Here is a 27894-nt window from a genome sequence, read left to right as displayed (position 1 = left end):
CACATGAACGAGCTTCATCTGTAATGCTTTCAGTATTTGGTTCGTAACCCGGTGGATAAAGTGGAGAATTTGCATCTGTAAAGCAGCAGGTATCATCGTCATTAATGCTTCCCATGAAAGAGTCTTGTAATCCCATAATTGGCAACACAGCTTGTCTTTCTTCATGCACAGAAACAACATCAATTCCATCAACCAATATTGTAGTCTGTACCGCAAAGTCCTTATGAATTTGTGTTTTGATTGGTAGAATAGGGATGGGTTTCAGTATGGGTCCTGAGGCTGAAACTTTTGAGAATAAAAATTTCCTTGAGTGATTGGGAAGACTAGGAAAACTAATACCAAGTTGTACACCAAATTCAAACAGTCGGTTTACTTCTTTAACAATCCAAGATGGGACAGAGTACTGATGTGGCAGCAGCCTAGTTTTCGAGGGAAGAGGCATACTAACAGGCATGGGGTTATGATTAAATTGTGGATGCTGAATAGGTTTGAATGATGTTACAGGTCTATGGTGTAGGGTGATGTTGCAGGGTGAACTAGGAACCGTAGGAGTGAAGGAGGGGTATGGGTGTTGGTACAAGTTTTCAATGATAGCTTGCAGGTGATTAGTTAAAGGGCTATCAACTTTCTGGTATATATGTGTAGTTGGAAGGGTTGTAGAAGTAGGTTTGGTGAATGGCAATAGAAGCTGAAGGCTATTCTCTGGGTTGTCAGCATCAATCGTAATCTTAAAAGCTGCTGATGTAATAGGATGAGATGTCAGGCTTACCTCATCAACGTCCATGTCAGATCTCCCATCATCGGAACTATTTGTTTTTGGTTCATCAAACTTCCCAGTCATATCACGTTTGCCAGAATTATACGGATCCAAGTCAAGCTTTCGTATTTGTTTCCAAATCTGTTTAACCGGGCTGGATTTCGATCTTTTATTCTTCTTAGACTTCTTCTTCTTTTTCTTTTTCTGTATGCCATGATGACCGGAGGTTAAGTTGTTCACAGAAGAAGTCTTCTGCGAAAAAGCAGCTGAGTTGTTCACTGACTGAGGTGAAATCTTGCACGTATCTGCCACGGTGCATGAACTACTAAGAATCTTTCTCTTTTTAGCTCTAGTCACCTCCAAGATATCCGGATTATTTGATACCGTATACAATGTAGTATCCGATATTCTTGGAGGATCAATAATCATGTGACCGTCAACAGGAGGAGACTTTCCTGTAACCTGAACATGAGCATGGAACATCTGCTTTCCAGCAAAGATTTTGATCACTCTGGGAATGGAATTATTTCCATTATTGTTTCTAACTTTCAATCTTATGGCTCTCAGATCTTGAAGCCGAAGAGTCACAGCATCAATGTAAAGCAACTCACCACATATTTTCCCAACTGCATGAAAGATATCCAGGGACCAGAATTGAAATGGAATGCCAATAACTTCAATATAGAAATCGTAATAATGCTTTGCCGGGGAACCCCAAATCTGGTTGTGCCATCGGAAAACCGAATATGTGATGTTGTTTGATGTAAACTTAAATTCCCAATTATCCCGTGAGAATGCCTCATCCACATGAAAGATTGCCTGTGTTGAGTTAATGGGAAACAAATCATATGCAGACATAATTTGTAACTCATCACCTAGTAGTTTTCCGATATTGGCCCAAGAGACAACCTTGCATGGCGATGAGATAATAAAAGCATCACCCCATCTGCCTAAGTGACTCTTATCATGATTAAGATGAATGAATTGCTCATATTTGGAATTTTTTATGTTGACAGAACAAGGTGAAGCAAATCTGTCATAGAGAAATGGTGATGGAGACAAACTGGGATGATTAAAGGATTTGGTTCTGTTTTGGGTAAAAAGAGATTGGGCATAAGTTATATTTGGATTTATGAAGGTTGTGTTCCGTGAGAGTTTAGGGTATTGTGGTGATGGTTTAGGTTTTGAGATGGAAGTAGAGAAAGCTAAAATGGATTCCAAAGCAGAAGACAATGCAAACCATCCCTCATAACGCGAACCAGATGGAATGAAAAAAGATACAGAGTTTGCTTTAGGATTTGGATTAGAGAGATGAATATGCAAATAGTATCCGTTGACATTGCATTGTTTGGTAGCAGTAAACCAGTTTTGATTGTCTACATGTTTCCAAACCTGTTTTCCTAGATCCCCATTAATAGCAGCTTCATGAAGTAATCTTTGTAGATCATTAGCCAGACTACATGTGAAGGATCCGTAGATTCTACCATGAGAATGAAACTCTGTAAGAGTTATAGATGAAGATGGGATGGTTTTACTACAGGTAAATCTAAAAAACTTCCGATCAATCGTTATAAAACGTTGTTCAGAAGCCGTAAGAGAAAGATGTAAAGGATTGGAACTAAGGGAATGGAACTAAGGGAACTAAGGGAATGGAACTAGAGACCTAATCACTAACAGGGATGAAGAAACTAGGGTTTTGGAGAATGGAGGAGAGAGACGGTGTCATTTTTGGGTAATAGTATATTGATGTTAGATTCATTTATTAAAAACATCAGAAACAGACAACTTACCGAATGTTGCTTTAACTTCCCTAATTGGCCACTAGACAATTATTAGATATTTTTCGTAAATTCTTTTCTTACTTAAATGCATTTAGCATTTATGCATATTAGTCCGCGACAAAAATAATGCAGGAAACCGTCATTATTAATAAATATATCAAATCCAGTTGCGCAATAATATTTATACACAATAATTCTCGCATGGCCTTGGTTTCAAAATTCACAATCTATGATATAATTAGCATTTTTTGTTTAGTTCATTTTTATGAATGAGAATATTTTATCAGTTTTTACCATGTAGGTGTGTAAAAAAAAATTATAACGAAAAAAATTACTTTTATTATCATTGGTGTCTTGCTTAAATAAATTAGATATCCTCACAAAATATTGATTATCATGTGATATGAAACTTTCCTACCAATTCAAAAATAATCGACTAAGTAATAAAAAATGGAGTTTTAATGCATCTCCACAGGCGCTTCGCCTCGCCACAACGAAACAACAATTTCAACGGGCCCGGTGCGTAGCACAGGTTACATACTAGAGCATGAGTCAATGATAGGCTTCTAAATTGAACATCCCTAAACTTCTTTGAGAATAGAATCAATAGGACGATTACTTTTTATGTATTTCATGAATAATTATGCATCATATCTGACCGTGATGGTATACTGTTCCAATAACATAACATAATAATTGTACCCGATAGACAACAACAATAACACAATTGTCCTTTATTTAATGTCTCTTAAACCACCTCCTCTTTTTTCTACCTTACCTGCATTTCCTAATGATTTTATTACTGATGGGCCGGTGAAGGAGAATGGGTGAAACGGCAAAGTGTCTCATGCACTATTGAAAAAATAGGAAAGGGTTTTGCCAGTGTGGGGATGAAAACGCAAGTCCTATAACGATCGATATTATTTCGAATTCAAAAAGTATAAAAGCAGCTTGATTTATTTTCATGGTCATAATAGCGACGTATCCTATCATGTTGAAAACTGTAATCCTGCTAGGATAATTATGATAATGGTTGCACCGTAGTGGTTGTCAATATGGTTGTACATTATTATGTTCTCGAGGGAGTTGACATAACGTAAACACTTATCTGGGTGAAATTTTATATGTGAGTGCTTCGTATTTGTGTTCCGATTAAATTAAGCATTATCAAAGTGTTGGCTTTGCATATGTTTAGTTTGAATTATGTTAGGTACCTACAAGAGAACAAGCTTCCTGTCAAGGAATTTCGTAAGAAATTTTTTCTATTAGGTGATGCATCAGAATGATTCAGAAGCAAGATTTGAAATGAAATATGGAAAATATTGGTACGGGAAATGTTGAGTATCATGTTGCAGTGGGACGTTGATTATTGAGATTTGGAAATGAACGGTGGATTTTTTAATTTACAAAAGTTGACTCTTATCTTACATATGTCATTAAATTTAGGTAGGATCAAAATTCGAGAAAATGTAGATTTTGAGGGGCTCAACATGTGAAGTACTTGATATTAAGGTATTGCAGTCTTATCTCATTTATCTACTTATGGGTTTTCTAATACCTTGCTCCATGAGTGGTGTCGTTCATTCCAAATATACATCTTTGCAAAACAAAGTGTACCGAACCAACATCGGATGAGGTAAACAACCACTATAAACCATTTGGATCATATAGGCTAAGCGTATCACTGTTTTTTCGCGGTCATCCAGTTGAGAACCTACTGTGATCGAGCAGTATATAATTTTGTATTGAGTTTTCTCTTTGTTGGTATTTTTTTTCATATTGGAATATCGAAGTTCTCAATTTATGTTGTTCGCAGTGCAGTACATACATTTCTTACAGTAAATGAACAACAAAATACTTACAAAGGATTTTAGCTCATCAATGGATCACACTGATTGATAATTTAATTTATATATTTTGCCTTAAAACCCTGGAATTTGGTCAGGAAAACTCTTTCTGATTTTTTTTATAATAACCAGTGTTTGAATACAGAACTTTGGAAAATCGGTTGATGATAAAAAGCTCATAATTTCCTCTGTAGTCGAAGTACATGCATTGTTTTGGATTAAAAAAAAAATCTGCTATTTATCAACACGCGTCCATACACATGACGTTCTTTGTTGTTGTTATAATTTGAACCAATACGATAACCATTATTGCCTGCAGATCAGCAACGCCGGCACATGCATTGAAAAACTATAAGCTTCGCAGACGAATGGTGATTTCAGACCAATAACATCATGCAACGCATTGTACATAATAATGGCAAAACTTCTAGGCACTAGATTGAAATCACGTATGGATAAAAAGATTTCATGGTCCCAAACTACCTTTGTTCATTACATCATATTACCAACATCAGCATTATGGAAATTCATGTGACCAATCATTTATGATAGTCGTTGGAGATCATTAATGGGATCCTTCTGTACGATCTTAGTGTTTCATTTGTTTTGGGTTGACAAATTGGGTGTTTGTTTGAAAGTAATTTTTCTGTTTTTTTATCCATGTTCGTATAAGTAGTGTGTTTATACGTTTCACAGTTCAAATGTGTGATTCAAACCGGGCCAGTGGAGGATTCGTTTTTTTTTTCCTTCTTGATAGCGTGTTTCTAGAAAAAGTTGGATTAGTAGTCACAGTGTTGTCAACATAATGATAAGTTAGACATGGGGATGGTGATAAAGTGTTTGCAAGTTGACCCACTCCGTCTCATGTAGTGTACATAGTAATGGTGGTATATAATAAGATGCTAAAGGTAGTGAAATTTCGATATTCTAATTTGATAAAGAACACACTTCAGTAAGGAAATCCTGGGGAAGTTTATATGATTGAATTTCTTCTATGTAGGTAGCTTACTATATATTGGAAATTTTGATATTTCGTATTACCAACTCAGGGACATATCACAAAAGGAAAAATCTACATGTTTAAGTTGATGGAGTTGAAAACTCCCAAATATAAATTAAATTAACCTTAACGAGTTGTAACTTATTTATATGCAATCTTTTCAGTTGCCCGTATCACTAGTGGAAAATAGAAATAAAACCACTGTCAGGACAAGAAGTTATAGGACTAAAAACGACTGTGTCCATCAGCAGTATCTAGAAGTGGTTTTTTCCAAAACGACTGTGTCTGGCAAAGGTTGAATTCTTTAAAACAAAACTACTTTATTCAATAGTTGATCGATGAGTACTGACAGACGCAGTAGTTTATATTGAGGATATTTTAATAAAAAAAAATTGACATTGATTCAGCTGAATCAACCGAATCAGAAACTAAAAGCTTAATTTAACAAAATTCATTGACAATGGCTTTAGAACTCAGTTTATATTGAAAAATGTATTCAGTTTACAGTTTCAACTAACAAAAACACTACAAGTTCCAAGTCTGAAAAACTTCTGACACTAAGTTGGAGAACCTTAACCTATATTCATATCGCAAGCTTAAGATAAGAATTGTCTCAACTAAGGAGCAAGGTTCTACCATGAGTTCATCATTGATAATCTTTCTCTGACATCCAAGATGCTCAAAAGTTATTCACCATGGCTCTTTTTATCTTGTCTTGCAGCAAGCTTTGACTACTATAACAATTCTATCGTTCGTTCTGTTGTAGCTCCACTACTCAGTTCAGTTGAAGCAAATTTTCAGAACCTGCACATTTTCGTTTAACATTTATCAACAACATATACAATTTCTGAGTTTAAATGCAAGGTTAATGTTCATGGATACATGTTTATGAGATAATACGAGATATATGCTTATCAGTTATATCAGTTCATGGAGAAAGATCAAAACTCATACGGGATGTAAAACAGTTAGCTGCTAATGCTTATCTGAATATATAATGGAGCTTACCAAAAACGCACAGATATCAAATTTTATGTTAATATACCTGAGTTCTTGTCGAGCTCAAATGCATAAGTTTTCATATAAATATTATGTAAAGGGATCAACAAAGAGAAATGAAAACTTATCTTTGAATTAGTGGTTGTTCAAAGATGTTCAGGATTCTGCAACATCCCTTGTCTTCATTGCAACTACTCTTCATTCACAGTTCAGATATTGTTCAACTTCAACACTGAAACAACAAGTAAGTTTAAGGATAGGATAGGATATATTCTAGGTAGATCAAATAACACAACAATTCCAATGGTATGTCGTCTAGGAACCAACAGTCCATTTGTAATTAGACCATGCTTAAATTTAGACAATGCAAATCTGGTAAACCATTTGCCAATAGATTCACATTTAAACTAAAAATGCATTCTGAAAACTAACTGGGGTGAATTTTAATTGGGTGGGTTATTTTCAATAAGAATTGTCAACCTGCATTCTTGTACAAGAAAGAATCCCAAGAGTCTCCCCTTTTTAATTAATGAACACGATAAAGAAGAAATGCGGAGACAAAAGTACGTTGATCTACCTTGACGAGTCCAGTTCTTTTGTAGAGTTCATGTTTCACCTTGCCCCCTCTTGGAGTTTCTACAACCTGAAATTATTAGTAAGGTTATCAGTACAAGTTCATCACTTACCCTAAACTGTGTTTGTTGTAAATAAGCAGTTCCGTAGCAGCTTACAAAAGCCAAAGGATTCAAATTAATTTATCTGAGTAATATGTCTAAACACTAATGTAATATCAATTTATCCTTACCTGCAATATGAGCACTGTCTTGTCACAGATGATCAACGCTGATTAGATTTTGTAAACACGCGTGTATTCATTTGCATACAAGAGCACTAGAGGGAATAAAGTCTCAACTTCTTACTCCTCATCCTTTACTTGCCGTACGTGATACCTATCAAGATAGATATAAAGCGATACATTACAATTGGATTCTTATTGATACAAATGTTATCAGCAAAATAAAGAGATATACAACCTCAAATCAGTACTTTATCCAAAGATGTGATGATTTGTTTGCACAATCATCACAGCAACCACACAGCAGACCACATTCATATACAATTACAGGTTTGCAAAATTGAAGGTAAGATTACTTTTAGAGAATAAATAAATACAAGATGAAACTAAACATCACCACAAACTAATGCATATGATATGATGATGGTTCATATGGCACATTCAATCGACAAATTACAGACGGTGCATACCTGCCCCCGTATCTGCTAACATATGGAAAATCAACTCCATTCGATTTTGCACAATCACGAGTTCTTGAATTGGTGCAAGTCCCTTCGCATCTGCAGCCATAGGCTATTACAGGGAACTTCACATTAGTATATGCCAGATATACACGAAATAATCTACAAGGTATAAACTACTTACCATTACATTGAAATCATTAAAGTCACAACGTACAAGTCCAACTTCATCCAAACTGCTCCTTGGTCATCATACGTCTAACTGAAACTTATGGTGACTAGTAATACTAAGCTCGAGGCTTCACCATCTTCAAAAAAAAAATGACAAAGTTAAATGACTTAAGGAAAACATGGAGTGACGTGATATTCGATTTCATAAAAATAAATAAAAGCAATCAGTAGAATCCCTTTTACCAGTTAAGATATAAGCTGCATCCATTTGTTCTTTCCCTTCCGTTTCCTCATCTCCTGCACATCATAAACACGTAACTGAATTTCAATCCCTAAATTAACATCATATCTTCATAAAACTGAAAACATATGTAAGCAACTAGAAACACTTCTTCTTCTAGTAACCATGTCTTTAAGAGTTCGAACTCATATTCTAATAAATCATATACAACTTAGGTGATCATTTGAGAGTAAACATTGAACCATTTCAAGTGAATTAGAAACCAATACAGAACATACAGTAGCTGCACACTAAGCAACAACAAAAACATTGGGTCAAAAAACACTAGCCATGACAGTTCAAAAAACATGTAATGTCTCCAAAGAATCATGATGGAACAAAAGAAAATTCTATAAACCTAAAACATTCTACACATCAAGTGAACCTAATACCATTATTGAGCTTCATCAAGTTAAGGATATACAATTTAAAATAAATCCCTAACTGGAATTACGATTACTACAAATAGAAACCCGAATTAAAAATCAAAACAAACCCGAATCTCTTGAAAGGCTTCAACACATTTACTAACTTTTTTCGGAAAGGAATCAAGAAAATCAGGTTCTTCTCCTTGACATTAGCTTATCCTGAAGCAACATCAACAACAAAAAAAACCCAAATCAAATCAAAAGTCTTTATTCAATAACAGATTTAAAAAACCAAGAAACTAAAATCTACAGAACTAATTTAAGAGTACCCACAAGATATGTTCGATCTTCAGCACTCAAAACTTCAATAAAACAAAACAAAATCAAGGTTTTCAGATACAAAAAACAATCACATTAAGTAAAGGGTTTTTGAGATTATTATTCCCCGCAATAAGAGAAGATTCGACATTAAATTAAGGGTTTTTTATTTCTTACACTTAAAGAAGAGATCTTCAAACCACTTTACTACTTGACGAGTTCTGTTGAAAGGTAAGATCAAATAACTGAAAAAAAAAAAGAGAAGGTGAAGATAAATTAGATCGTTAATAATACAAATAGTCTATCAAATTTATCAAATAAGAACATTATCGATATTAACCTGGTGATTTCATGAGGAAAAAAACTAAATCTAGGGTAACAAAGTTTGGTATTAATTTATGTTGATATATGCGTCTTGATTTTGAGATGGGGATTATGATAAAGCTATGATCTGTGACAGTGAGTTTCGATCTGTGATGTTAATTGAGGTTCGTTTTCGATTTCAATTTTGGATTTCTAATTAATGAGAAAGAAAATGGATTTTTATTTCTCGGAGGATTTATTGAATTTGAGTATGTGAATGAAATAATAAGAAACCTTGTTAAACTCGAACTGTTGATGGTGATGAATGCAAAGAGTTAATGATTTGGGGATGAAGAAGAAGAGACTATTATTTGCGGAAGAAGGGGATCTCATTCTGGGAATGAGTAAAGAGATACTGAAGAGAGAAACGTGTATATCCGGTATTAACTCCTGGAACCAGTGCTATAGAAACTAGTTCCTCCCACAATTGTTCTGTTTAGTAATGGTGGTGCAAGTTTAAAGTAGAAAACCAAGATTACGACGTATCAGATTGCAGATTGCACCCAACCAAACTTCTTGGTTAAAGAAAAGTAGGTGTCACATAAATTTCATAGTTTCTACAGAAATTTATCGTCCATACATCATATTAATATAAGCCAATTTGAAATTATAGTTTATGATTTCGTTATTGTTTCTATTTAATTTGTGTTAATTAGGGAAATGATTTTGTAAAATTGGAGGACTAATGAAGTAGTGGAGCGCAGACGATTTTCGTGATTTAAGTTTTCGTTTAGCTGACAAGAGTTTAGGGGTATCTGGAGATGTTCGTCATAATGAGATTCCTAAACTGCTACTTACCTTCATCTTATAAACTTTGGCCCAATAAGAATCCCATTACAAAATGTTGCTTACCATCTAATTATAGTATTCTCCATCTTATATACATCTGTCCAATAAGAATTTATGCAAGATCAAGGTCCATTAAGGACCTTTGACATGCAGCTGTGTGGTAACTTTAATATATTTTACTTTTCTTTGTGTTTGGATAATGTGCATGGACGGGTATTTCCGCACTATTGCTGAGAAACAAATTGGTTTAAGGTGATCTCTTTAGTTTATCTATTCATTTTGTGGTTATACGGTTTCTTTCTAGATTTTCTTATTCATAGAGATTGGTGATTATTATTAATGAAACACAAGAATACAGTTGCAGTACAACTGCTACTACCTAAAGTATATCTATTGAAAAGACTAGCAATGAAGGTAAATCCAGCTTCTACAAAATGCTTAGACAAGTCTTTTAAACCATATAGATATGTGGCGCAAATGGTAGGGCATGCATCTGACTCCATGTCAGAAGGTTACGTGTTCAACTCACGTTAGCAGTTAGCTTCACCTAAAACTGGCAAACCTGTTTTTAAGGTATTAACATTTTTAACTGCGAATATTTTTCATTTATTTTTATTTCTTAAAGAAGCATCATAAGAAAAGACTAAAACATAAACAATGATTTGATAAAGAGATTTTTATATACTCCCTTCGTCCCTAATTAGATGACCTACTTGGTTTTAAATTTTGTCCCATAAATAGATGACCTATTTTTGTTACTATAAAAAATATGTATAATTTGATAGTTATGTTTATATTCGTTACGTAGGTGTTTTGTAATGCTTCTCAACGATATAAAGTTTACGAAAAACCGTGATATAGTTTAAGAGATAAATCATTTATAAGTTTACTAACATCCTTGTCTTAAAAATTGTGCAAACTACAACTAAATCATCTAATTAGGAACGGAGGGAGTAATAAATTTCATTTGTGGATCTTATATATAAATTAAGTGCAGCGGAACAATTTCGCTGTTTTGATAATCTCTTCTTTGGTGCGGTGGTAAATGGATTTTTAAAGTATGCAAATCACTTCATTTTTAGTTTATGTTTAAACATACGACTCTCTTTTTTTTTTCAATTCTCTATGTTTATAGTTGTTTTTTAAGGATTTTAAATAATATCACTTGGATTATTAGAGAAAACAATAAAATGTATAACATTAATAATATGGCCTCCGAGCTGTATTTTTTTTAGATTTTTTTGAAAATTCAATTAATATCTTGTTCACTGTTAAATACATTGGAAGCTGAAATGCAAGTTCAAAACCCTGCCCCTTTGAAATTCCAAGTTTCGAACTCTGGGTCTATGTTCTGATAATAAATTAGCACCAAATCCATTGCTCAAGCCATGAAATATACCCTGCATAATAACCATTGTAAAGGTTTGTATTTAAATTAGTTGTATATAGGATTTTGGGGGGGTTGGTTCTGGCAGGAGAGCCAGTCCCACCGGATGGATTTGGGTAGGGGTCTGTGTTCGGCTTTAGCCTAGGCAAAAAGCGGGAAAAAAAAACATGATTCCGTTATCCAAAAATCTGAACCAACAACGTAGTACATTGGAGAATTGGAAGAATTCCACATCCAATGATTTTTCAACTGACATATAATGAGTTGCGAAGTTGTAAAAAAAAAGAGTTCAAGCCAATGTTTTATTGATTGTTCTTGGCTAAAATGTATCACAAAACCATACCCTATAAATCATCCATTCCTTGAAAGGAGAATTTGTTTTTGTGATAATCTGCACATAACAGAGAACATCTTCCTCTACTCTTAGATATTTTTCAAGCGGCACATGTTGTCCAATATAATGATGCGGGTATATGATATGTGATTGGTTATAACATGCACGATCTCATTTTAAAATTCATGGTGCCCATAAATTAACTCAATAAATTAAGTTTAAGTATTTATTTATTATATACGGGTACCCAACTCTCACATCATAATGCACGAAATCAAGAAATAATTTATGAGTAAACATATGTTTAACAAAATCATTCACCATTTAACGGTTTTTTATTTTTTAACGTTGTGGAACTTACGTCCATTGATTACACAATTTACTCCACATATGGACGACCTAGATAGAGCTACGAAAGTGTTTAATTTGTGAACGAGACATTCGTAATTAAGCTATTGATGTTAGAAAGCAACATAACAAATTAATCAGAAAATTTCGATTTATTGTAGGTCTATGGAATGCTTCTGAGAAACTTAAAGGTGGGGCTATCCAAAAAGGAATGTAAAAGAAGTGCACTCAGGGATACTGAACAAATGGCTCCAGATGCCCCTAGAAAAAGAGGTTGAACAAAATGCTAAGTCCCCAGAAATAATAATAAAAGGCCAAATCAATCATCTGCTAATTTTATCATTTGTAATCATGTTCAGGTAATTCGGGTTTTGGTTGGTTTCTTATTTGTTAAATATCTTTGATGTTGGATTCATTTTTTTAAGCATACGGAACAAACTAATGATTATATATATATGGTGTTTTAATTGTTTTAGTTGGGAATCGGACAATAAATATATATTCGTTATTTTCTTGCACAAAGGCACTTTTGCATAGTATTAGTTAGTGGGAAAAACGATGTAGAAAACCGTAAAATTTTATAAATCATATTCAATTGCATAACAAGACATAATTTTTTTTAGAAAACCGTAATTTTACAAATCATATTTGCAATGATTTTCGTGTGACCGAGATTTAAAACTCAGGCTTTACGGTAAAATTAGCATTTTTGATTTGCTTTGTTCTTTCATAGTTTTACTATGAATGAGAAGATTTGCTATTTCTTAGTGCACAAGTATAATTATAATGAGAATATTTATTTTTATTATTATATTATATTACATACATAAATTAGATATCCCCACGATATATTGAATATCCAAGGGTATCCAACTTTTTTATTAATTCAAATAATATATATATATATATATATATATTACAATCAACCTTCTATTATTTATTTATTAATTAATTATTTAAATTAATATTTCTCAATGGGATCATACGAAACTTTGATTGATAATATATACATCAAGAATTTTTTTTAAATGTTCCAAAGGCATTTGGGCTCGCCCCGCCACACCAATCGACCCCCGGTGCGTAGCACGGGTTACACACTATTTCATGATTAAAAGCAAAAATCGCAACTCCAAAACTTATTTAATTAATCAATGATAATAATGCTTAATCTACAGATGTTAGAGGCTCTTCTCCATTCAGATTAACTAAAAAACTTAGGTTTGTTAAACATGATCTAAAACTCTGGAATATCCAACATTTTGGCAATATTGATCATAAGGTTAGTACTCTTAATAATCAACTCAATGATCTGACAAATCTTCCTTATTCCTCTGAAAATATGGAATTTATTAAACAAATAGAGTTGATCCAGAGCACTGGCAAAAAGTTCAAGAAGACTTCTATGCTCAGAAATCTAGACAAGAGTACTTTAAATCTTTTGATAGAAATACTGGATTTTACCATAATTACGCCAATAGAAGGAAGCACTTTAACCATATTAGTGCTCTTAAATTGAATAATGGGCAGTGGGTTAATGATAGAGTTAATCTTGAAACCCTATTGGTAAATCATTTCAGTTCGATAGGGACTACTTCTAATTCTTATAGAAATACTGAAATTCTTAATTGCATAGACCCTTGCATCTCAGATATTGATAACTTGTCCATGCTTAGACCTGTTACTAAGCAGGAAATTATTGATACAATAAACCAAATGACCCCCTGGACTGCCCCAGGGCCCGATGCTTTTCCACCTGGGTTTTATAAAGAAAATATTGATCTTCTCATAGACTATGTTTGGCAAACAGTCAATAGTTATTTTGAATCTAAACATCTTTTAAAGGAGATGAACCATACTTTCTTGTCTTTGATCCCAAAAATAGATAATCCTTCTAGTCCCTCTGATTTTAGACCTATCTCATTGTGTAATGCTAATTACAAAATCATTTCTAAGATTATTGTGAATAGTATGAAACCATTTCTAAGCAAAATGATAAGCCCTTATCAGGCTGCTTATGTTCCTAATAAGAATATTCAAGACAATGTCATCATTGCTCATGAACTGGTTTACACAATGAAGAGGAAAAGGGATAAATGGGGTGTCATGGGCCTTAAACTTGACATGTCTAAGGCCTTTGACAGAGTTGATGGTGTTTTCTAAGAGATATTCTTAAAGCTTTTGGATTTTCTGAGCATTGGTGTGACTTAATACATTAATGCATTAGCACCACTATCATTCCCATTATGATAAATGGATCTCCATGCAAATCTTATAGACCAACAAGGGGTCTGAGACAAGGTGATCCCTTGTCTCCATACCTTTTCATAATTTGCATGGAATCTTTTTCCAGGTATCTCATTCATGCTGAAGAGAATAACCTTATTCACGGCCTTAAAGTTAGCAGATTAGCCCCTAGCATAAATCATCTTCTTTTTGCCGACGATTGTCTCATTTTTGCAAAAGCCTATCATACTGAAGCTAATAATCTGTTGGGATTAATTAAGGATTTTAGTATGGCTTCTGGTCAAGTGATTAATCTTCAAAAATCTGGATGTTTCTTTAGTAATAATGTACATCCTGATCATGTTGTTTCCCTTATCAACGATTTAAAAGTTAAGAAGATTGCTTTGAATGAAAAATACTTAGGTCTTCCCCTTTTTATAACAAGATCTAGAACTGATTCCTTGAACTATCTTAATGATCATTTTGATAAAAGGGTTGCTAAGTGGAAAGGTAAGTGTTTTAATCAGGCTGGTAGATTTGTTATGGTACAAAATGTGCTAAAATCGTCTCATATTTATCACATGAATACTTTTACAATTCCTGATAGTATCATTAATAGCATGAAATCTTCCCCAAGGGATTTCTGGTGGGGTAATTCTAGAACAGGGGGTATCTATTTTATATCTTGGCCTAGAATTTGTACTCATAAATATCAAGGCGGCTTAGGATTTAGAAATCTTAAGCAAGTTAACTTGTCTCTTTTATCTAAAACAGCTTGGAAGTTGATTCAGAATCCTAATGCTCTGTGGGTGGTCATTCTTAGATGCAAATACTTTAATAACTATCACCCTCTTCACTACTCTAAGAAGGATGATTGTTCCTCGTCTTGGAGGAGTATTTGTCGAGGTTTAGATTTCATTTTGAAACATTCTATTTGGGAAGTTAAGGATGGTAAGAGTATTTCTGCATTTAGAGATAGATGGATTTCTAATTCTTATGAGCCTATGTTTGTTGTTAATCCCAATCCGGACCTTGATGTCTCTGATTTCATAAATGATGATACTAAATCTTGGAATTCTGAGCTAGTTAGAGCTTTTTTCACTCCTAATAATGCTAAAAATATTGTTGATTCTAGGATCCCATTTAAGGAAGTGATAGACTTATTTGGCCACATTCTAAAAATGGCCAATTTACCGTTAAGTCTGCTTATAAAGTCATCTCTGGCTAGATTGAGTATATGCAGAATGTTTAAAGTAGCAACCCTTTCTACAAAGCCCTATGGAGACTCTCGGTTCTCCCTAAAGTTCATATATTCATATGGAAGTGCCATGAGAACATCCTCCCTGCCAACTCTGTGCTTGCTAGGTTTGTTAATAGGCAAAATAATTCTTGCATTATGTGTATCTTTGACACTCTTGAAACTCCTGAGGCATATTCTGTTACACTGTCAATTCGCCAAGTCAGTTTGGTCATTAACCCCATATGTTGACTTGATTGCGCAAGATAATAATTCTTCTATCAGCCTCCATGACTGGGTGGTCAAATGGATTACTGACAACAGTTTGAAAGACAAGGCTGCTGTTGTTTTCACTATTGCTTGGAGTATTGGGAAAGACGGATGCTCTTGTGTATTCCAAGGAAAAACCTTAAACCATCATGTTACTGCTAGATTAGCAATGAAACTGGTCACTGACACTGAGACCTATTTAAATGATGCTATATCACAAGAGTCTGTACATGTACACTCTTTTGAAGAGAAAAATCTTTCCACAATCACCAATTCTTTGCCATCTGATTGTGTGCTTGTTTTCAGTGATGCTGCTTTTGATAAAAATACTAACTTGTCTGGTATTGGTTTAATCATGTTAAACATTGCAGGTTCTTTCATTGGATGCAAACTCAAAGCAGGGTCAGTGAGGAATGCAGAGGAGGCGGAAATTCTAGCATTACTAGAGGCTGTAACATGGGCAAAAGCTAAAAGCCTGGAGAAAGTTTGCTTCATTAGTGATGCTAAAACAGTTATAGATGATTTTAATTCCACTAGCAACCAATTATTTTGGTATAATAAATCAGTCTTAGAAGACTGTAAAACAATCAGTTCTTGCTTTCATTTGGTTAAGTTTGAATTTCTTAAGAGAAACAATATTATTCTAGCTGATCAAGCAGCTAAGTTCAGTAGAAGGTCTACAACCTCAGGAGAATGGATGGGAAATGTCCCTGACTTTTTCAACTCTGAAATGTAATTCTCTTTTTTAATAAATTTTTTTTCTTAGCAAAAAAAAATAAAATAATAATCAATGATAATAATATCATTTGAGAGCGACTTTGGACCTCGTTTAGAATCATGGTCATCTTTTTACCTGATCGATGATCCGAATACCTTTTAGGAGCGACTTTGGACCTCGCTCTGGATCATCTTTATCCAAAGGCCTTTGAACCTCCTTCTTTATCATTTTATCTACAGGCCTTTGAGCCTCCTTCTTCTTCATTTTTTCACAGTACTCGCGATCTAAACGCAAAACCTATATTTCCGGAAGAAGAAAAAATTCAAAATTTATCCAAAAAAAAAACATAAACTAGGGCAGAAGAATAATATAATGGAATCTAGTTACCCAGTCAGGTGATACGCTGCAGCAATCCCAGTGATATCGAGCCTCAAGTTGTGTGCATTTACCTGGGCAGAGGAGACGACCGGTGGCAGGTTCAATTATGGGTTTCTTTGTTTCTCTCTCTATGCAAGCATAAAATGCATCTCTCGCCTACAATTGGATAAAGACCCATTACTAGATAGAACGAAAAGGATATACATTTATTAACCTAAAATTAGGTTTTCCAACGAATCGATCATGAAGATGGAGAAAAATATAATGAAAATTGAAGATTGAGGAGTAGGATTAGTACCTTATAACATTCTTGTTTCATAACAGCAAATACTTTACCATGGGGATCAAAAAATTCATCATAGCGAGGATCCATTTTGGAATCCCACAGACTTGATTTTTCTTTGATAATTAGAAGAACGACTATAAGTAATGGCAGATGTGGAGGCGGTGTGTTAGGGTTTATAAATCCAGCGGCTTAGTTCTGCTCTGGAAGGAGTGATTTGGATGACAAATGCTCACAAGTCACATCCTTAGGCTTAAACGACCGATCTTCCTTTAATAGGATGGGCCTCTTAAATAAATGGTCATGTAGCCATGGTGGTGACTTTTGTGTTTCCATTATTTTTACAAGAATACGTAAATAGTTAGGGTTCGGGATCGTTCTAACATTGAGGAGATCGATCGGGATAGGTGAAGAAGAAGGGACGTGACGGATTTTGATACTGTTGATGATTGTACCAAACCTACGGCATGTTATTATGATGATTGCTGCTGGTCTATTTTGCAAAGGCGAGCTCGGCGCTAGCTTAGGAGACTTACGCACACGAGACAGGGGGGCCAGTTAATAAAATGCCCAAGGCGCAAAAATGTGAGCCATAATTTATTTATTTTTTCTTCTGGGTACCTAAGGCGCGCCTCGGCGCTAGGCTAGGCGAGGCAAAGGGATTGGCAACTCACCTCGCCAAGCACCACACACAACATCGCTACTAGTAACGGTGCCAATGTCAATGTCAATGTCAATGTCAATGTCGACAAGTGTTCGACAAGTGTTTCCCAGTTGCGTCAATTTGAAGAATCTTACAAACAAAGATGAGAAAAACATGCAGAATTTTGTCGACTAGATGATGAAGATAAACAAGAATTAGGTATGACCGATTTAGCAGAAAAGAACAAATAAATCGTAACAGCAACCAATGTGGCTCAGAGCATCTCCAATGGAGTTTGGTCTCAAAAAAAAATTGATTCCACGTAAGAATTTAGATACTCTAATATAAAAAATCCTCTCCAATGATAGTTGGATAGTCAAAAATTAATATGAATTGACAGTTTGAGTTTGGATGAGGATATCTAAATTTAGATACTCTCATCCATACCCACGTAATAAAAAATTTATGTTTAAAATTATTCTGGCCCACATTTTAGATTAAGTAATCTATAACTAAATGACAAGTGTATCAAAATAGATATATTCTATTTGTACATAATGTTAGAGCTTCTCCAATAGAACATGTGTGAGGAAAAAAATCTTCATACACTAGGATACACTTTTATTTGCCCTAAAATATGTCTCCAATCCTAACCTCTTTAACTAACATGTAGATGACATGGCATGTTTTTATATAGACATCTTCTTCCTCAACCTCTTGTTTCAGAGGTTCACCAAGAGGACGTCTATCCATCCTAATCAGCATTTTTCAATTAAAATTCATTAAATCAAAATTAAGATTATACCAAATCTAACATCCATCGTTTCCATGATTTGTTTTCTTCTTCTCATCCTATCTTCCCTATCTTCTTGCTTTACATTGATACAATGGAATCTATAACTTTGATTTGTAACTATTTAATTAATTACCAAACAAAGAAAGAAAAAGGTGATATTGTTGTTTGATCAGTCTTTACATAAGCAGGTGAGTCGGTGACATAGACAAGTGTTCACAAGGGGGATATAATCACAAGGCCAACAAATTTAAAGGAATAAAACCAATTTTTGATTCTTTTATCATATGTTTGTGAGTGATGGCCTTTTTCATAATCATAAGTCAAGCTAGTATTTCTGAATGATTCCACGGATATAGTTAACACAAATATCAAAGAATGATATGATCGCCATACAACTGTAGATTCATGTTTGAGCACAAATTTGGGTATTAATATCCATCCGTTGGAATAACAAATCGTTCTTGGTGATCAGTGTCATGGAATTGGAGTTCAGAAAATAATCGATGGTGTCGGTATGATCACTATCACAGAATTGAAGTTCAGAAAAGAAAAGTGACTGCGTAATATTTTCTGATAATACCAAATCAAATAAAATCTTAAACCATAAGACAACTAGGCAGGGAAAGAGGTTAACAAACAGATGGGTTGGAGAAAGAATTTTTGAACTTGATGGGTTGGAGAAAGAATTTGCAAGATCTCAAATTATCTGTTTTCAGTATTACAATGATTTTCCTGCTTGGATTCAAACCTTGATTCAGCAGGATAAAACGCTTATGTAAGTTTATTCAATCAATCTATCTTTCCTATTAAAAAAAAAAAAATTTATTCCCCATGTATTTAGGAAAAGCAACTGCCATATAAGATAAAGGATGTCTTCCCATAGTGCCACCTATGAAACTGATCATATTATGGTTGGAGAAGCTCTTAACTAAATGTGTAATTTTTAGGTATCCACATAGGATATATACCCAGACATCATTGGAGATGCTCTTAGAAGTACTCTACGGAAACCTATCTCTGACTCGGAGTGAGAATACATGTATTTCGGGAGTACTCTTTGACTCCAAGAAGATAATGTCGACCTAGAGTGAAAAGTAGGTAGGACCCAGTCAACAGATATCGTAACCTCGGCCAAACTTATCTCTGACTCTCAGTGGAAGATTTGGTTGATTCGTGTAGACCATAAAAATCAAAGTACAAGTCCGCTGTTGTAGTGCCACAACTGAAAGATTGGGTGGATTGCTGAAAAGTGAAAAATCCTCCAACATTTCACGTTCGGGATAATGTACATGTGATAATGCTAAATGTTGAAGCACAGATGATACATTTATTTTCCTAAGGGTTGCCATCTGAGTTTGGTGCCTAATTTGCCTAATTTGGGAAAAGCTATATGATTCGGATAACTTTTCAACTGGTAAGAACGAACCTGCTAAAGCTACATAATTATTATCTTCCAACGAAAGAAGAGAACTCGAAACACTCCTTCCTATTTGATCTCTTAAATAGTGCCTCTTTTTGACGAATGATGTCAGTGATATCAGATGACAATGTTGTTGCTGTTGCTGCTGCTGTTTCCGTTGTGTTGACGAAGATTTAATTATGGAAGATCTCTGTCTTCTCATATGACCACCTGAAGCTTGTCCAATCGCAAACTTTAAACTACTCGAACATTCGTGGATCTTTTGTTTCTTCACTTGCTGTTGGTTGCATGGATACGTTGATTATCTTTTGAAGTTGAACAAAGTTCCATCAACTGAGGTTTCTTGCGACTTGCTCTATGTCCTCCTAATGCATGAAACTACGGAAATTGTTTATTACAGGTTTTTCACACGTAAATACGGTTTGGAGTACTTGTTGTCATTGTCTGTTGCTGAATCATGGATTGATGAAATAAGTCCTCGATCATAATATTAAAACGACTCTGACTGAGTCAACATACAATTACACACGAATGATTGGGGACTTATTTCATCATATGCTGCTAATCAGTTGAGTTATTAACTGGATGGGTTGCTGAGGTATGAGTTCCGTATTTAGTACTGTAGTTTTTTCATATGCTGCTAATCAGTTGAGTTATTTACTGCATTCGCCTTGTCTAGGGTCGGTGCCCCTCTATACAGACTAATTCAGACATATTTAACATGTGATATGAAATGAAATTTGTTGATCAGTTAATTATGCACTCCGATGCGGGCTGTTGGGTCCTGTAGTCAAACCAAACAACCACCTTAATAACAAGTCTAAAGTTGGACAACTAAAGTTACACAAAGATGACTCGGTTAGTGAAGTCCAAAGCTAAACCGAGTGGACTTGGTAAGTTAGCCGATTTGACCACACACCCCAATATTGGCAGTTGGGTCCTCTAGTTAAACGGACCATTATGACTCGGCAGGTTAGCTGAGTTTAAATATCTGAGTTTAGCCTCTTTAGTGTGCGTTTAATCTTAATTAGTGTAAACTCGCCCGCCCGCCATTCACATTCACGGTTTCTGAATTTGCTATGTCTAATGGCTTCGAGGACTCAAGCTTTCAGAGCTCCTCGGATCATCCCCACCCAAACTTCTCATCCTCTTCAAAGGCTGCCCCTCAGAGGTGCATATTAGATTGCTTTCATCTGAACCGTCGCCAGCAGTTCTCTTAGTCCCCGAAGAAATCTGTAAAGTAGCTTCGCCATTAATATTCATAGTTTCTGAATGAGCTGTGTCTAACGGCTTCGCAGAACCACAAGGACTCAAGCTTGCATCTCCTCTCGAATCAAACTCCGAACGTTTTTCCCATTTGTTTCTTTGTGGCAACAGTATTGCAAATTGTAGGAGCTGTTGTGGTATTTGGATAAGATATGTGGCACAAACACAACACTCTTGTTAGTTATAACCTGAAAACTTCAACTACAACAGAACTTGGAGATCCTGGAAGGTAACTGTGGGCTTGGGAAAGCTTAGGTACTCTCAAACAGCTTTGTTTCATGGAAACGACTCGGAGAAAATGCCACGATATTGGATATGATCGCTGTATGTGTGAGGGTTATAGAATCCACAACTACATGTATGCCTCTTTAGTACTGTATTAGTTCGTTCTATTAGTATGTATCATGGTGCAGGGAGAATTCTTCGAGCAACAGGCTACATTTCTAGGTATAGTAATCAATGTCATATCTGGTACGGGGTGATATTGATACACTGTAGAAATTTGTCAGACCTGCATCAAGCTACATTTATATATGCTTCAGAATACACTGTAAACTTGAACAAACTCCAAGTTTTTACTTTTAGTAATCAAATGTCACTCTAAAATATGGTGTAAAAACAATCACCTTAAGTTAAAACCCTGAATAAGCCGAGTATATATACTACTTGTAATTGTTAAAATCAGAAACCTAATGCAGATCGACAAACACAACAAATAGGCAGCTATGTAAAAAGTGGTTTTCCACAGAATGCTAGAAATGTACCAAAAGAACTATGGTTCTGTGAACATTAAGAGAAAGTACTGCAATCACAAAATTAAGTCTTCAAGTTCCCGAAACTGTGCGCACAAAATCATAACAGAAAATCAATGACAAAATAGTTAAACAGAATTTTCTAGCCAGGAACATGAAATGCTAATGAGTTAAAGACGGGATGAACATAAATATCAACAAGCGATTGTAAGGGAACCTGACTATTGTTGGACCGACGTGGTACCAACGGTGGAGCAGGAAAAGGAGCAGCAGGCCTTATATAAGCACCCAGCTCCGGAGAAGGTTCGATATGATGTATCCTGTAAGGACTAAAATAACACATTCTTAGGCTTCGTCTTCGGTTCATTCCTCGTCTAGTTCTGTCCCACGTATGTACCAGAACTGAGTGAAACTAAGCTTTCAACATGGTTAACTACTGATGTGAAATATGCTAACCTATTCAAATTTCGTTCAATAGCAGTTCTATGCTTTGGATCATATAACACAACTTTCTGAGAATCCACGAATATAATCTTCCCTTTCTTAAAAGACCATATAGTCCTCCAACCAGATTCTTCAACCATAACTGATGTTGTTATTGTGTGATTGGCGATAACATAACGTCTAGTCCAAGACTCACGAACACCGTAAACTTGCATTTCCCATACTTCAACACGAGCAAGGCCAATGTCACCATTGTCAGCCAGTACACAAAGGCACCCCTCTTCCAACACTCCCACACTAAAAAATTCCAAATTCTGCACTGTTGGTAGTTGAATTTCTTTGAATGATGGCATACCGTAGCTGATATCCAAATAGACTATGCAACCACCACATTCCCCTTTGGCTAACCAATGAAGATTCCCATTAACAAGTACCCCAGTTTTCCACTCACCATAAGCAGACCAATAAGGTGTTAGAATCGTTTCCCATGCATTAGATTTTAACGAAAAGATTTCCAGTGAAGTAGTCAACTCACTTGTATCACCATCTGCCCCAATTACAAACTTGTAATCGTCATTCTTACCATCATAAACAAGACCATTTATGCAGATATCTTTGAAAGATATAGATGGTGATTCAGGTATCTTCTTGTATTCCCTGGTGGCAGGGTTCCAAACACACAAGAAATCCCTCTCATCATCATAATGAACAGAATAACCATAAAGCTGAAGAAAAACCAGACCATTACAGGAACCCAATAATCTAACACACTGAATTTGTAACTTAAATGGATACCGCATTCTAACAGATGAACCTTCTTCAATCTCCCTAGATGAAACTAACGAATCATAACCAATAGAGTGCAGATCATCACCAATTCCAAGCAACAGACTACTATCACTACTAGAGTTGTTCTTATTTTGGTTGAGGTGCAATTTAACAAAATTAGGATTTGAAATTTGGGAATACCAAGATTTGCAAACAGACTTACTTATTAATACGGATTTGACTGGTAACCTGATCAAAATTTCCTGGTAAATCTCTTCTGGAAGCTTGCTGCTTAACGTAGCTACTTCTTCTCCTTGTTGAAGAAATAAGGAATTAGGGATACGAGGAAACTCCATGTCGACTGGTACCTGCATCCACCAAAAGCTATCATCTTCATATGATCAACACATATGTATAAAAAAATTTATTTGATTCTCGTTCTAATAAAATTCTGACATGTGAACAGATTTTCATACTAACCAATGTCTATGAAAATTCAATTATCCCTGTTATCAAATCCTAGCCCATCAAAACCCTTCAACCTAGACAATTGCAATCTTCACAATGAAGCAGTCATTACTTTTAGGTACATTGCCCAACTCTTATACAATTCCAGTTTGAACTCTTTGTATTGCTCTCCTTACACTGTTTCATCCTTCAAGATAATGAGTTCTTTCTACTTTGCAAGAGATTAGCAAATAGAAATATAAACAGAGCAAAAAAGAAACCAAATCCAAATGCTGTTGTTATGAAAAGAAAGCCTAACATTGATGGAGCTAAGTGAAACCGAACAACTTATAAGATTCAAAATTAAGGTTTTTCCAATCAACCAAAACAGGTTGGTGAACAATCTTACATGGCGCTGATCTCACGGCTAAAAACATATAGCGGAGGAAGTTTCACACTAGTTCAACTTTTGTTCATGAGTTCATCAATGAAAAAGCTCTAAAATCGGAAACAAAAAATTTTAAAATTGTTTCAAAATGATTCAACTTGTGCATTTTCACTAAATGTACACAATTAAGAAATTATAATCGACATTTCGTTGAACATTTTCATGGCATTATCAATGCATCCAACAGTCACATACAATCCAAATTTTTGAACATAAGACTCAATCCCTGAAGTAAAATTATAAGACCCTAGAAAACTAAAATTTGGTACATTTGTGACACCCCAAATTCAGATTGTAATTGTAACTCCTTTATATACATACAAATATAAAATTGAAGGAAATAAAACTCTACTCGAAAATTTAAGAATTGACAGTGAAAGATATTACGAAGAGAGGAGGAATTCCAGAGAACCACTACAGGAGACACAGAAAGGGTTACACTTACAATAGGGGTAGGTGTAATTCATAAGAGAAGCCAGAAAGAGTGAGACTGCAGCATTTGAATATTGATCTTGACTTGGTAAGTAAAATTTGGGGATTTAGGGTTCGCAGTTCGTCACCTCTTCTTCTTTCTGTTTTTTTTTTTTTTGTTTTTTTTTTAGGAGAGGGGAGGAAGAAAAACATTCGAGGAGAGATAAGTCTTCTGCTTAAGTTGGAGACGGATACAATCCAACGGCGCCAATCAAAAGTACGGGGTAACGAAACATACGTTGACCAATGAAAAACACGACCACCAAGACCAACGTCGCTACTCGCCACTATCTTTGGCAAGTACCAATGTCCCTAGCTTATCATAGGGGACCTTAACTTCATAGTTGGGAAAGAAAGAAAAATTAGGAGGTAATCCAGTTCCCCAATCTGAGATTGATAAAGTTAAATGATCATCTTGAATTTCTTTTTCTGGGAATCCCTTTACTTGGTGTAATAGAAGGGATGATGCTAGTGTGATTTTTGAGAAAATTGATAGAATTTTGGGTAATGCTAAATGGTTTGACTGTTTTTCTAACTGGATTGTGCATTATCTGCTTGCGTTAGGGAGTGACCAGTGTCATATTTTATTAGTTATTGCTAAGGAGGAAAACACCACTGAAAAACCATATAAGTTTAATAAATGTTGGTTCTTGAATGACACTCGTAAAGACATCATAAGTGCTAACTGAAAGTCACAAGATAGAGGTTCCCATGTTTTTGGACTAACTAGGTTTCTGGTAAATGTTAAGGAGGTACTTGGAACTGGAATTCAAACACTTTTGGTAACTTTCAGACTCAGCTGAAGCTACTTCAGGATCAATTGGCTATAGTGAATACCAATAATACTGACATGAACTTTCCTGGTATAAGAGAGCTTGAAGAAAAACTTAAATATTGGTATGATGTGCAACAGGAGTTCTATTTGCAAAGGGTTAAGGAGAATATCCTCTCGTTTGATGATAGAAACACTAGGTATCTCCATGATAAAGTAGAATTTAGAAAAAGAAGAACTCAGATTGATTCTATTTAATATGAGGTAGTTGTGTGGCTGACTAACAGAATCAGTATTGCTAGTGAACGTAAGAGACACTTTTCAAGTATATGTCGTACTAGTAACCCACCTAGCCCTTATATTGTGTCTTGTATTTCTGATGAAGATAATGACACTCTTCTTAGTACACCATTTGTTAATGAGGTCGGACTAATTTTTTTCCAATTGCAGCCTTGGACCTCTCTAGGTCCTGATGGTTACCCGCCTGGGTTTTACCAAGAAATGTGAGATGTGGTTAGTCAAGACACTGTTAGGGTAGTCCAAGCTTTGTTTCACTTGAAGCATCTCCTAAAAAAATGAATCATAGTTTTATTTCCTTAATCCATAAATCTAGATGTCCCCAACATGCATCTGACTTTAGACCTACAATACTAAGTAATGTGTCTTATAAATTATTAGTAAACTCTTGGCTATTAGGGTGAAAATGGTGATGGACAAGTTTATAAGCCCCTATCAAGAAGCTTTCTAGGCAGATAATTGATAATATAGTGCTTTCCCATGAACTAGTTGCTAGTATGAGGAAATGTAAAGGTAAAAAGTCAGGTCTCATGGTTGTCAAGCTTGATGTGTCGAAGGCTTTTGACAAGATTGAGTGGTACTTTTTTATTGTTGTTCTTAGAAAGCTAGGCTTTCGTCAAGATTGGTGTAAAATTATGTATGCTTGTATTTCTACGGTTTCAACATCTGTGCTTTAGAATGGGTCTCCTGGTGAAATTTTTTTCCTACAAGGGGTTTTAGACAGGGACACCCCTTGTCCCCCTATTTGTTTATTATATGTATGGAAGCTTTCTCTAAGCTTATTTTTAATGATGAGGCTACATGGGATATCCAAGGAATCAAGGTGACTAGAGACAGCCCAGTAATAAGTCATCTTTTTTTTGCTGATGACTGTCTCATCTTCACTATGGCTAGCTATAAGTGTCCAAAACATCTATACAATATCATTAAAGATTTCATCATGTGTTCAGGACCGTAAAGTATTTTGATAAGTCTGGGATAGCTTTTAGCCTTAAATTAGATAATGCGATTAAAGTTCAGATTTCAGATACTTTAGGGATTAAGAGATTAGCCCTCCGAGACAAGTATCTGGGTGTTCTTCTGTTAATCCAGAGGAAGATAGGTTAGCAACTTGGAAAACTAAGCACCTAAACCAACCTACTAGCTAAAACAGTTATGACACAAGCTGTCCTAGGATCTTTAGTTTCTCTCCATTTAGTTGTATTTGCTATGCCGAAAAACTCACAAATAGGCTTGATAATATTCAGAGAAATTTTTTTTGGAATAAAAAACAAAATGGCAGAAGTTTAGTTCTTAAGGGATGAGATACTGTCTCTATGCCTAAAGTCTTAGGTGGTCTGAAAATTAAGAATACTGCTGATTTGAATGCAACTCTTTTTGTGAAGCTTGCTTGGAGAATGTTAAGTGAACCAGATGCTTTGTAGATTAAGATCTTGAAACATAAATATTTTTCCCAATAGCCATCATCTTGTTTATGCTACGGAGCATGGATCATGGGTCTGGAAAGAAATACATGATGGTTTACAAATCATTAAGGAAAACTATTGGGAGGTTGGAGATGGAAAATTTATCTCAATATGGGATCATAAATGGATTCCCAATAGACCTGATCAAGTGTCACCAAGGTTCAGATCTAATTCCTTAGAGACTGTTGATCAGCTCATCATACATGAAACTAATACTTGGAATATAGATATCTTAAATGCTTTGTTTGACAATGAGATTGCTAATGAAATTTGTAAAATTAGAATTCCTATGAAAGGAATTGATACATTAAGATGGACTCCCTCTAGCAATGGTATCTTCTCAGTGGAGACTGCTTATAGAACTATTAATAGTGCAGGTCACGATTCTAACCTAATTGCTACACTGATGAATTTCTCTTGGATAAAATTTTGGAAGGTTCCTTTACCTCCGAAAAATTTACACTTCGTATGGAAATGTGTTCATAATTGTTTACCTGTCCGAGAAAGACTTGCTAGATTTGTGCCAACTATAAAATCTTCTTGTCCACTATGTAATAATGATATTGTCTCTGTTGATCACTTGTTATTAAATTGTCAGTTAACTAAGCAGGTGTGGATGGCAATGGATAGTATATTTGCAGGGAATATGAAAGGGAAGCCTCTCAAGGATTGGATTTCAAGTTAGTTTACATAAAATAATGTTACGGATAGCTTCAAAATTGCTGCAGGAAACACTTTTTGGAATATCTGGAGAGCAAGATGCTCATGTGTGTTTGAAGATACTCAATTCCAATTA

At 35.0% G+C, this 27894-nt stretch overlaps 3 protein-coding genes and 1 long non-coding RNA gene across 9 annotated transcripts; 1 reads left to right on the top strand and 3 right to left on the bottom strand.

The window, feature by feature from the left end:
• Window positions 1-5846: 5846 nt before the first annotated feature.
• LOC113313944 lies at window positions 5847-9579 on the bottom strand. 2 transcript variants are annotated; one of them, XR_003342142.1, is made up of 9 exons: window positions 9119-9579; window positions 8956-9023; window positions 8589-8679; window positions 8056-8109; window positions 7826-7949; window positions 7651-7753; window positions 7190-7334; window positions 6962-7027; window positions 5847-6616 (listed from the first exon to the last, which is right to left on the bottom strand). It is a non-coding gene; the product is annotated as an uncharacterized LOC113313944 (long non-coding RNA). The 2 variants fall into 2 exon arrangements; XR_003342143.1 differs by having other exon boundaries at window positions 8625-8679.
• A 4753-nt stretch (window positions 9580-14332) lies between these two features.
• LOC113311369 lies at window positions 14333-16465 on the top strand. The gene has a single exon (XM_026560207.1). The coding sequence runs from the start codon at window positions 14333-14335 to the stop codon at window positions 16463-16465; it is 2133 nt and encodes a 710-aa protein (XP_026415992.1).
• A 105-nt stretch (window positions 16466-16570) lies between these two features.
• Window positions 16571-17198, bottom strand: LOC113311368. Its single transcript, XM_026560206.1, has 3 exons — window positions 17124-17198; window positions 16835-16981; window positions 16571-16744 (listed from the first exon to the last, which is right to left on the bottom strand). The coding sequence occupies exons 1-3, from the start codon at window positions 17196-17198 to the stop codon at window positions 16571-16573; spliced, it is 396 nt and encodes a 131-aa protein (XP_026415991.1).
• A 4639-nt stretch (window positions 17199-21837) lies between these two features.
• On the bottom strand, window positions 21838-24675 carry LOC113309135 (F-box protein CPR1-like). 5 transcript variants are annotated; one of them, XM_026557553.1, is made up of 3 exons: window positions 24538-24675; window positions 23678-23852; window positions 21838-23565 (listed from the first exon to the last, which is right to left on the bottom strand). In XM_026557553.1, exon 3 carries the CDS (start codon window positions 23551-23553, stop codon window positions 22360-22362), a length of 1194 nt encoding a protein of 397 aa, XP_026413338.1. In that variant the 5' UTR covers window positions 23554-23565; window positions 23678-23852; window positions 24538-24675; the 3' UTR covers window positions 21838-22359. The 5 variants fall into 5 exon arrangements, with proteins under 5 accessions (XP_026413338.1, XP_026413337.1, XP_026413336.1 ...); XM_026557552.1 differs by having other exon boundaries at window positions 23678-23842; XM_026557555.1 differs by having other exon boundaries at window positions 21839-22976; window positions 23421-23565; window positions 23678-24675.
• Between the last annotated feature and the right edge of the window lie 3219 nt (window positions 24676-27894).

This window comes from Papaver somniferum, chromosome 9, assembly GCF_003573695.1.
Source record: "Papaver somniferum cultivar HN1 chromosome 9, ASM357369v1, whole genome shotgun sequence".
NCBI classification, from domain to species: Eukaryota; Viridiplantae; Streptophyta; class Magnoliopsida; order Ranunculales; family Papaveraceae; genus Papaver; species Papaver somniferum.
The sequence above is the reverse complement of the archived record's forward strand: the minus strand, read 5'-3'. Positions and strand labels throughout refer to the sequence as shown.

Coding starts and splice junctions, on each gene's coding strand:
- LOC113311369 (XM_026560207.1), top strand. CDS start 14,333: ATGGAATCTTTTTCCAGGTATCTCATTCATGCTGAAGAGAATAACCTT.
- LOC113311368 (XM_026560206.1), bottom strand. CDS start 17,198: ATGGATCCTCGCTATGATGAATTTTTTGATCCCCATGGTAAAGTATTT. Junction 16,982..17,123: donor TGAAACAAGAATGTTATAAG/GTACTAATCCTA, acceptor ATCCAATTGTAG/GCGAGAGATGCATTTTATGC. Junction 16,745..16,834: donor GCAGCGTATCACCTGACTGG/GTAACTAGATTC, acceptor CCGGAAATATAG/GTTTTGCGTTTAGATCGCGA.
- LOC113309135 (XM_026557551.1), bottom strand. CDS start 23,553: ATGGAGTTTCCTCGTATCCCTAATTCCTTATTTCTTCAACAAGGAGAA.